Below are 10630 nucleotides of genomic sequence, written 5' to 3' on the forward strand. Positions count from 1 at the left end.
ACACCCTCACAGGTAACAGCCCAGGGACAGCAGCTGCTCCCCACACAGGGATGTCAGGGACAGAGCTGGGCATGGGAACCAGCACCACTGCCTTCACCACCAGCTCTATCTCAGCTCTGCGTTGTGCTGCTGATGAAAGGGGTCACTTTGCTCTGGCCTCTGTGGCTGCACGCAGAGCCAGCCTTGCAGGAGGGCTCAGTGCAGCCTGCACACCACAGCCACCTGCTGCAGCAGCTCCCTGTCTGTGCTCTCTGTGCAGCCAGAGGTCAAGGCCTCCATCAGCCAGTTCATGTCCTTCGTCCACACAAGCTCAAAGGAGATGTCCAAGATCTACCTGGCCGTGGAGAGACGCTATAACTACACCACGCCAAAGACCTTCCTGGAGCAGATAAAGCTCTACCAGAACCTGCTGGCAGATAAAAGGAGCAACCTCTCTGGCAGCATCGACAGGCTGGAGAAGGGGCTGATGAAGCTGCGGAGCACAGCATCACAGGTGCCTGCCCACAGCCGCTCCTGTGCATCACGCCTGCTCGGGGTCTGGCACAGGGGGAGAGAGCAGGCACATCCCTGCAGGATGGTCACAGTGTCTGTAACGCCCCCAAGCCCCGTACTGAGACACTGCTGCTCCACCAGGCAGAGCTTGGCAGGATCAGCCCTTTTATCTGCTCTGTTTCTTCCCTCATTGAGGTGGATGACCTGAAAGCCATGCTGGCAGTCCAGGAGGTAGAGCTGAAGCAGAAGAATGAGGACACAGACAAACTGATCCACGTGGTGGGCGTTGAGACAGAGAAGGTCAGCAAGGAGAAAGCCATTGCTGATGAGGAGGAGCTGAAGGTCGAGGCCATCAATAAGGTGTGAAGCGCTGAGCTGGTGTCCAGCGTGGGACAGGGCAGCGTGAGCTCTGTGGTCACAGCCACTTACCCCATGCCATGTGCTCCCTCCCCAGATAGTGGCTGAGAAGCAGCGAGCCTGTGCGAGTGACCTGGCAGAAGCAGAGGTGGTGCTCTCGGCCGCCCGCGAGGCCCTCGACACGCTCAACAAGGTGGGTGAGCTCTCAGGGGCAGGCGGGTGCCCAGCCAGGGCCAGCAGCCCTGGGCCAGGAGGATGCTCAGTGGCCCTGTGGTCCCTCCCCAGTACAACCTGACAGAGCTGAAGTCCTTTGGGGCCCCACCACCAGAGGTAGTGAATGTGATGGCAGCTGTGTTGATTCTGACGGCCGAAAACGGCAAGATTCCGAAGGACAAGAGCTGGACAGCAGGAAAAGTCAAGATAGGAAAAGCAGACACTTTCCTTGCAAGCTTAAAAAACTATGATGGGGAAAACATCCCTGAGGCGTGTCTCAAGGCATTTGAGTGAGTCCATGGCTGGTTTCTGCCCCTTCACAGCCCCTGCCACCAGCTGCCCTGGCAGGGAGGCTGGGGGACGCAGAGCCCAGCAGGGTTTGGGGACAGGAGCGGGACGCAGGCGCTGGCCCTGCTCTGCCACCCAGAGGGAGCCCAAGCGCCGGGAGGAGTGGGACAGCTGCCGGCAGCTCCTCAGCACGGCTGTCCTCCCGCTCCAGGCCCTACCGGAACGACCCCAGCTTTAATCCCGAGTTCATCAAGTCCAAGTCAACGGCCGCAGCAGGGCTGTGCTCCTGGTGCCTCAACATGGTGCGCTTCTACGAAGTGCACTGCACGGTGAAGCCCAAGAGACAGGCAGTGGCTGATGCCGATGCCGAGCTGGCAGAAGCGCAGGCGAGGCTGAGTAAAATTAAGAGCAAAATTGTGGTAAGTGTGTGTCCCCACAGCCCCCACCTATGAGCCCCTCAGTCACCAAAGGAGCAAAAGAACTCCGTGAACCCAGAGCTTGGCCCAAACACTGTGCTGGGCTGGAGACACTGCAGAGCTCTGGGACCATGGAGCCTCCCATCTGGGCAGGGAATAGCTCTGGGGCTGTTCTCTTCCAAAGGCCCTGAATGAAAATCTGGCGACTCTCACTGCTCAGTTTGAGAAAGCCACAGCAGAGAAGATCAAATGCCAGCAGGAGGCTGATGAAACCAACAAAGTCATCAACTTGGCAAACAGGTACCATGCAAACATTGGCTCTGAAGCACCAGGGCAGGCTGCTGCTCCCTGGCATTGCCTGGTGGCCCTGACACCAAGGCCATGGGAGCAGCAGAGCCCTCCATCCCTCCCCAAATTAAAAAATTCTGAGATTAATTGGGCCAGACATTCGTGGGGGGAGGCAGCCATGGAGATGTTTGGTGACAAGGCCCCAGGTCACCATGGCTGAGTTGCCACCCACCTTTGGCCTGGTCACAGCACCATCCCCATCCCCTCCTACCCCTAGGCTCGTTGGGGGCCTGGCGTCCGAAAACGTGCGCTGGGCAGAGTCAGTGGAGGATCTCAAAGAGCAGGAGAAGACGCTGTGTGGGGACGTGCTGCTGGTCTCCGCCTTCGTGTCCTACATCGGATACTTCACCAAGAAGTACAGGGCTGAGCTGCTGGAGAAGCACTGGGTCCCCTTCCTCCAGGCACAGAAGGTGAGGGGCGCAGGTTCCAGCCCAGAGCGCGTTCCCCCATGCCCTGCAGCACCGGGGGCTCCCACGCCTCTGCCCCAGGCACCAAGAGCCCCTCCCGGCAGGTGCCCATCCCCATCACCCCGGACCTGGACCCCCTCAGCCTCCTCACGGACTCTGCCGACGTGGCTGCCTGGAACAACCAGGGGCTGCCCAGCGACCGGACCTCCACCGAGAACGCGGCCATCCTGTGCAGCACGCAGCGCTGGCCGCTGCTCGTGGACGCCCAGCTGCAGGGCGGAAAGTGGATCAAGAACAAATTTGGGGAGGACCTGCAGATCGTCCGCCTGGGCCAGAAGAGGTGGGCCAGGGGCTGCGGGGTGGGCACAGGCCCAGGCTGCACCAACCCCCCCTTTCCCTGCCATTGAGGGCTGCAGAGTCAGGGCAATCACGTTCCCCATCAGAGCCAGGGGACCCAAGGGCAGCAGCCCTGGTGGTGTACCCAACACCTCCACAAGCTCTGTGGGGGCCTGGCAGAGCACAACGGGGTCCCAACAGGGCACAGTGGATGGAAAGCACTCTGTGAGCCCCCCACAGCAGCCCGAGCCCCCCACAGTGCACAGGCTTGCCATACACACCTCCCCTGTCCCCCCTCAGATACCTGGACATCATTGCCCAGGCGGTCTCTGAAGGACAGACACTGCTCATCGAGGACATCGGGGAGACCATAGAGGCAGTGCTGGACCCGCTGCTGGGCAGGACCTTAATGGGCAGGTCAGCACACCCCAATGCTCAGGGGTTTCACCTGCCCCAAGCAGCCACTGCTGCCCCAAAATGCTGCTAGATGCACCTTCACTGTGGGCAGCTTGGAGCCTGATCCTTCTTTTGCTTTGGCCACATCCCGAGTGCTCTCCAGTATGTCCCATGGAGGACATCTGTACTGAACGTGGCCTGGTCCTTGGCATCCAGCTCATTTAGTGACTCAAGGACTTGTTCCCTGGGACACCTGCCATGTGGCATGAAAAGCTGGAAGGGGAACTGCACCCCAGAGGCCATGAGGGGCTGTGGCAGGGCAGTCTCCAGCTCCTGTTCCTCCATCCTTGCCCTGCCAAGGCTGGTTTGGTACTTCTGCCCTTGCTGTGCCTTTTCCCAACCAAAGAAATTCATCCCAAGTGGCCAGGAACAGCACACAGGCTGAGGGCATCTGTCTGTGATGAGTTACTGCCCAGTGTGCGGGGATTAATTTGTTTAATTAACTGAACAGATACATTAGGATTGGAGATAAAGAAGTAGAGTATAACCAGCAGTTCCGCCTAATCCTGCATACCCGAAGTTTCAACCCGCACTACAAGCCAGAGGTGCAGGCTCAGTGCACTCTCATCAACTTCTTGGTGACACGGGAGGGCCTGGAGGACCAGCTGCTGGCTGCTGTGGTGGCCCGGGAGCGGCCAGACCTGGAGGCCCTGAAGGTACAGGGGCTGGAAGGGTTGGTTAGAGGGGTGGGGAGGCCCTGAAGGTACAGGGGCCAGAAGGGTTGGTTAGAGGGGTGGGGAGGGGAGGCCCTGAAGGTACAGGGGCTGGAAGGGTTGGTTAGAGGGGTGGGGAGGATCTGAAGGTACAGGGGCTAGAGGAGATGGGTAGAGGGGTGGAGAGGATCTGAAGGTACAGGGGCTAGAAGGGTTGGTTAGAGGGGTGGAGAGGATCTGAAGGTACAGGGGCTAGAAGGGTTGGTTAGAGGGGTGGGGAGGATCTGAAGGTACAGGGGCTAGAGGGGTTGGTTAGAGGGGTGGGGAGGCCCTGAAGGTACAGGGGCCAGAAGGGTTGGTTAGAGGGGTGGGGAGGCCTGGGCACTGCAGAGGGTCTGGGCAGGGAGTGTCAGAGCTCCCCTCGGTGCCCGCTGCTGTTTGTTGGGAGCCAAGGAAGCCCCAGGCAGACCCTGCAGCCCCAGGTCCCTGCAGCCAGCACTGCCTGGGTGCACTCATCACCTCACCCTGGGCTGATGCTGGCACCCAGCAGGGCCACATCCACCCTCCCTCGCACCAGCACCTTGGTGGCCCTATGACAGGGGACTGGTGCCAGCCCTCTGGTGGGATCTCTTGAGTGACACATCCCTGGGTGCTGCTATTGCAGGCAAGCCTGACCAAGAGCCAGAACGAGTTCAAGATCAAGCTGAAGGAGCTGGAGGACTCCCTGCTCGCCCGGCTGTCGGCTGCCGGGGGAGATTTCCTGCGGGACACAGCACTGGTGGAGAACCTGGAGATAACGAAGCGCACAGCCAAGGAAATTGAGGAAAAGGTAAATGTGCTCGCTGGAGCTGGTGCCACAGGCAGAGGGACAGCTCGGCTGGGCACCCAGCAGGAGGGTGGGCACTGCTCTGGTGTGTGACAGGGTTCTGGTGACACCCACCCCCCTGCACCTCCAGGTAAAAGAAGCCAAAGTCACTGAAGTACAAATAAACGTTGCAAGAGAGAACTACCGGCCGGCAGCAGAGCGCGCATCCCTGCTGTACTTCATCCTGAGTGACCTCTGCAAGATCAACCCCATCTACCAGTTCTCTCTCAAGGTAGATGGGGAGTGAGGAGGGACAGAGATGTCTGTGGGTGGGACAGAGTTGGGGGAGCACAGAGATTCGGTGTTTCAGCTTTCATGCTGCTGACAAGACCCCAGCAGCCACAGGCTGATGCCTGCTGGGATCTTCCTCAGGCCTTCAACGGGGTCTTTGAGAAAGCCATCGAGCGAGCAGTCCCCAGCGACGACACCCGGGAAAGGGTGATCAACCTGACCGACCAGATCACCTTCTCAGTCTACGTGTACACTGCTCAGGGCCTCTTTGAGAGAGACAAACTCATCTTCCTGGCCCAGGTTGCCTTCCAGGTAATCCCTCCTGCTGTACAACAGGCATTCACGTGGCTTTAGACAGCTTGTTCTCTTACTCTGGTGCTGCTGTGGATGCTCAGAGCCTCTCACCCCTCACACTGAGGCTGTGACACTGCACTCCCAACTCTCAGGTCCTGGCCCTAAAGAAAGAAGTGAACCCAGCAGAGCTGGACTTTCTCCTGCGCTTCCCTTCCAAAACTGGTGTCACATCCCCCGTGGATTTCCTGCAGAACCAGAACTGGGGTGCTGTCAAGGTGGGTCTGTGCAGTCACCCACTGTGCCAAGGCAATGCCAGCACAGTGCAGCGGGTCTGGGGTCACCTGCAGGGGGGTCCCTGGGGATGAGCAGAGCCCAGGAGTGATTTAGTCCTTCTCTGTGGAACCTGAAGGCACTTTCAGAAATGGAGGAGTTCACCAGCCTGGAGAATGACATTGAGAGCTCAGCAAAGCGATGGAAAAGGTTTGTGGAGATGGAGGCGCCAGAGAACGAGGTGTTCCCCATGGACTGGAAGAACAAGACAGCCCTGCAGAAGCTGTGTGTGCTGCGGTGCCTGCGCCCTGACAGGATGACCTATGCCATCAGGTACCTGGTGCCCAGCACAGGGCTCTCCTGCAAGAGCCCAGAGTGTCACCACTCCAGCTGCAACCAGGGACTGTTCCCATCTCACAGGATGGTTCTATTTTTCTGTAGGAAATTTGTGGAAGAGAAAATGGGAAGCAAGTATGTGAAAGGAAGGAGCACTGATCTCTCTGAGGTGTACAAGGAGAGCAGCCCCTCCTCGCCCCTGTTCTTCATCCTCTCCCCCGGTGTTGACCCGCTGAAGGATGTGGAGGCTCTGGGTGAGGCACTGCCCATCCCAGACTGGCCCCAGCCCCGCTGGCCAAGCAGCCAGAACTGCAGGAACCCACTCAGTGCTGATACTGACTGCAGACACTCCCCTCGCAGGGACGAGGCTGGGATTCACCATTGACAACGGGAAGATCCACAACGTATCCCTGGGGCAGGGCCAGGAGGTGGTGGCAGAGCACGCCATGGAGGTGGCAGCTACCGAGGGCCACTGGGTCATCCTGCAGGTGAGTGGAGGCAGTGGGGCTCAGCACAGGGCACACAGCCCTGACAGCAACTGGGCACACCAGGGCACACAGTCCTGCCAGTCCAGCATGCAGGGTCACCCCGCCAGCAGTGGCAGTGACACTGCCTGGGCTGGCTGGCTGTACCCAGCACCTTCTCCCTCTGGAGCCACAGTAGGAATCGGGGTGGGGGGAAGTGAAATTGTCAAGGTGCAGAGAGTTTCTTTTGCAGAACATCCACCTGGTGGCACGGTGGCTGAGCACACTGGAGAAGCTGGTGGAGCACCACAGCCTAGAAAGCCACCCCGAGTACCGACTGTTCATGAGCGCCGAGCCAGCGCCCAGCCCCGAGACACACATCATCCCGCAGGGGCTGCTGGACAACTCCATCAAGATCACCAGCGAGCCGCCCACGGGCATGCGTGCCAACCTGCACGGAGCCCTGGACCTCTTCAACCAGGTACCCCTGTACTCCTGGGGCCGTTCTGGGCTCCAGGTATGGCTCATCCCCTCCTGGGCTCCACAGGCTGGGCTCCACAGGCTGAGCTCCACACCTCGGGGGTGTCTCTGCTGCCAAGGACACCACACCTGGAGCCAGCCCTTGCCAGCACATCCTCCTGGAGTGCCCAGGGTCCCCCTCTGGCAGGGGTTTAGGGGTAACCAGAGCTGCCCGAGGGTTTCCAACACAAGGAAGTGCCAGGTTGCCAGTGCCTTTCCTGAGGCTGAACCTGGAGCTGCTGCAGCTTTGCCATGAACAAGCTGTCTCATCTGCCAGCAGAGCATAAGGGTGTGAACTCCTAATTCCTTCATAAACAAATGAGTGCAAAACTTACCAACTAGGAAATCATTAAAATACAATTGTGTGCCTTTTGTTTCTAATGAACACTTTCCGTTCTCTTTTGCCTATGCATGTTCTTCATGAGAGGGGCATCTGATAGCAGTATTCAGCTGCAACCCACCCTCACTGTTCCTCTGCAGGAAACCCTGGAGCAGTGCAGCAAAGAGTCAGAGTTCAGGTGCATCCTGTTTGCCCTTTGCTACTTCCACGCTGCGGTGGCTGAGCGGCGCAGGTTTGGGACCCAGGGCTGGAACAGGTCCTACCCCTTCAACAACGGCGACCTGACCGTCTCTGTCAACGTCCTGCAGAACTACCTGGAGGCCAACGCCAAGGTGAGGGATGACGAGGGGACTGCTCCTCAGCACAGCACACGCTGCAGCAATTGGTCTTGCTTAGAACATTCACCAGTTTGCAGTGCAAACATCATCTCATGAAGCCCAGGGTCAGAAGCAGCTCCTCCCCTGCTCCCTGCACGCTCAGGCAGGGGAAGGGGACGAGTACTCAGCCTGACTGAGATGGCTGAAAAAGGCATCAGGCACCAGCCAGGCAAGTGCCTACCCTGGCCCACCTGCCTGCTCCAACCCATGCCTTGGTGTTGGTGGGTGGTTCCACCTAAAAAGCAAAGCCCACCCCAAGAATGCAGGTGCAGTGAGCAGGGCTGAAGTCTCACCTTTAGACCTGCCCTCACGGATGTGATCAGTGCTGGTTGGAAAAAAGGCAGGATTCAAACCACAGATGGCTATGATCATAGTGGGACAAGGAGAAATCTGCCCCTCTTCCCAAGCCTCTGTGGGTCCAGGGACTGTCACCTCCCTGCACAGGCCAATCCTGGAGCCATCACTCTGTGGTTGCATGGGGAACTCCCAGGGAGAGTCGCAGCTTGAGCCTCTCTGTGCAGGTCCCGTGGGACGACCTCCGGTACCTGTTTGGGGAGATCATGTACGGGGGGCACATCACGGATGACTGGGACCGCCGGCTGTGCCGCACGTACCTGAGCGAGTACGTGCAGCCCGAGATGCTGGACGGGGAGGTGTCCTTGGCTCCAGGGTTTATGATCCCTCCCCGCATGGATTACGAGGTAAGAGACATTGCAATCTTCTCTAGAAAACCCCTGCTCTGGAAAAATGGGCATGAGCCCATGTTCCCTTCCCTCTCCCTCACCAAGGGGAACGTAGGGAGAGAGTGTCAGTCCCCAGGGAATGTGCAGAACTGCTGCAAAAGTAATTCCTGTGGTTGAGATGGAAAGGGAAAAACCTGGCTGAGACACAAGTTTAAGAAGAGCCTCCATGCCCACGGGCAGGTGCTGTGAAGGGCCCCAAGAGTGGTGATGGGTTTCCAAGGTTGCAGGGAACTTTGGGCTCCTTTGCCTGCACTTCCAAGCTAAGGCTGGCCCTGACCCTGTGCCCAGGCCTACCACCAGTACATCGATGACAACCTGCCAGGAGAGAGCCCCCACCTGTATGGCCTGCACCCCAATGCAGAGATGGGTTTCCTGACCGTCACCTCGGACAGGCTCTTCCGCACAGTGCTGGAGCTGCAGCCCAAGGAATCCGAGGCTGCCGGAGGCTCGGGTGTCTCCCGAGAGGAACAGGCGAGTCAAGTCCTTTATGGCAGAAATTAACTCATTTTTTTTTAAGGTGGGGGGAAGTAATTACTGTAGGAAAAAAACCTCTTAAGGGTGACAACTGAGAGGCTAGAGAGGGGAGGCAGATACAGGTCTGGAGACAACTGAGAGAGCAGGCCCATAGCAGGAAGGAAGGGATAGCAGAGGGAGGGGATTCCAGCCCTACTACAGCTTTTTAAGACCCAAGAGAGTTAATAGCAGTGTTAGTAACAGAGGAGGAGGTACAAAGAAACACCAGGGCAGAAAAAGAAAAAAATCTTACCAACTTAATTAATGGAATCTGCAGCATTTTCTCTGGGCAAGAGCAGTTTATGGCATTCTCATTTCAGGTGAAGGCAGTCCTGGATGAAATCATCCAGCAGCTGCCAGACCCGTTCAACATGGAGGAGATGATGGGAAAGGCAAAGGAAAAAACCCCATACACGGTTGTAGCCCTCCAGGAGTGTGAAAGGATGAACATCCTGACCAACGAGATGAGGCGCTCGCTGAAGGAGCTGGACCTGGGACTGCAGGTACGCAGCAGGCGGTGCCTGGGTCATTCATCTCCCAGGATTGCAAAGCCCTCTCTGCTGCCTTTGCTGCAGCTCCCACCCACCAGGCTGGGCCAGGTGCACCGGGCAGCCCCAGCCCTGTGCCCCCTGAGCCCACACACGTCCCTTGGGCTGTCCCAGCAGCGGCTGCAGGTGACACTGCCTGGGCTTTTCTTTCTCTAAGGGAGAGCTGACGATTACATCCGAGATGGAAGAGCTGTCAAACGCTCTCTTCTATGACAACGTTCCAGAATCATGGACACGTTATGCCTACCCCTCCCTCCTCACCCTGGCCAACTGGTACGCGGACCTGCTCCTGCGGATCAGGGTGAGCAGAGTGCGTGTGACTGCCAGAGCCTGGGCTGCCCAGGACTCTCCCCACCAGTGCCCTGCTGTATTGGTAACTGATTTATTTCTCAGAGTTAATTTAACCAGCCTGAAGTACCTGAAAAGGGCTGTTACTCCAGGAATGGGAGCACAAGTCTGACCAGGGTTCCCATTACAGTACATTACTGTAGCAAAACAACATCAGCCCCCCTCCCCATTACAACCCTGGGTGTCCCATAAGAAATACTAATAAAACTGGCTTTGTTAAAAAAGAGCAGCAGCATTTTCTGCACTGTGAATTCAGGGTTTCAGCTTCATTGCTGCAGGGGAATTTGCTGCTTATTCCTCCCACACCACCTCCAGCCAGTCTCCATTCTGCAAAATCAGCTGAAGCTTGGCTTACACACAGCAAAGCATCAGCTCTGCCACAGTGTCCTGCAGCTCACAGCACGCCCTCCACCCTAAAGGACTCTGCTGGTTTATTTTCCAGGAACTGGAAGTCTGGTCAACAGATTTTGTGCTGCCTGCAACAGTGTGGCTGGCGGGATTCTTCAACCCCCAGTCCTTCCTCACAGCCATCATGCAGTCCACAGCCAGGAAAAAGCAGTGGCCACTGGATAAGATGTGTCTGGCAGCGGATGTGACCAAGAAAACCCGCGAGGAAATAACATTTCCCCCTAGAGAAGGCTCCTATGTGCACGGGCTGTTCATGGAAGGTAAAATCTGCATCTCTGAGGTGTTTCAGACACGGAGCAGGCCCAGCTCAGCCCTTCTCCCTCGAGCAGTGTCAGCACTTGCTGGCGGCAGCTCAGAGCAGGGAGCCCTGGGTGCACCTGGGTCCATCTGGGTGCCCCTGGGGCCCGG

The 10630-nt window shown here is 57.9% G+C and overlaps 1 protein-coding gene across 1 annotated transcript in view; it reads left to right on the top strand.

The window, feature by feature from the left end:
• DNAH17 (dynein axonemal heavy chain 17) overlaps positions 1–10630 on the top strand; it is a 32460-nt gene that overhangs the window by 19529 nt on the left and 2301 nt on the right. Inside the window, 24 exon segments of the mRNA XM_071451241.1 lie at positions 260–493; positions 688–852; positions 947–1042; positions 1135–1352; positions 1562–1769; positions 1951–2066; positions 2332–2524; positions 2626–2861; positions 3158–3274; positions 3765–3969; positions 4631–4795; positions 4923–5063; positions 5204–5374; positions 5509–5631; positions 5766–5959; positions 6068–6216; positions 6323–6450; positions 6680–6907; positions 7426–7617; positions 8184–8363; positions 8694–8876; positions 9239–9421; positions 9624–9767; positions 10257–10482. Coding sequence (XP_071307342.1) covers positions 260–493; positions 688–852; positions 947–1042; positions 1135–1352; positions 1562–1769; positions 1951–2066; positions 2332–2524; positions 2626–2861; positions 3158–3274; positions 3765–3969; positions 4631–4795; positions 4923–5063; positions 5204–5374; positions 5509–5631; positions 5766–5959; positions 6068–6216; positions 6323–6450; positions 6680–6907; positions 7426–7617; positions 8184–8363; positions 8694–8876; positions 9239–9421; positions 9624–9767; positions 10257–10482 — 4195 coding nt within the window.

The sequence above is a fragment of the Agelaius tricolor genome, unplaced genomic scaffold (genome assembly GCF_023055355.1).
Source record: "Agelaius tricolor isolate 1412-34295 unplaced genomic scaffold, bAgeTri1.0.p SCAF_32, whole genome shotgun sequence".
Taxonomy (NCBI): Eukaryota; Metazoa; Chordata; class Aves; order Passeriformes; family Icteridae; genus Agelaius; species Agelaius tricolor.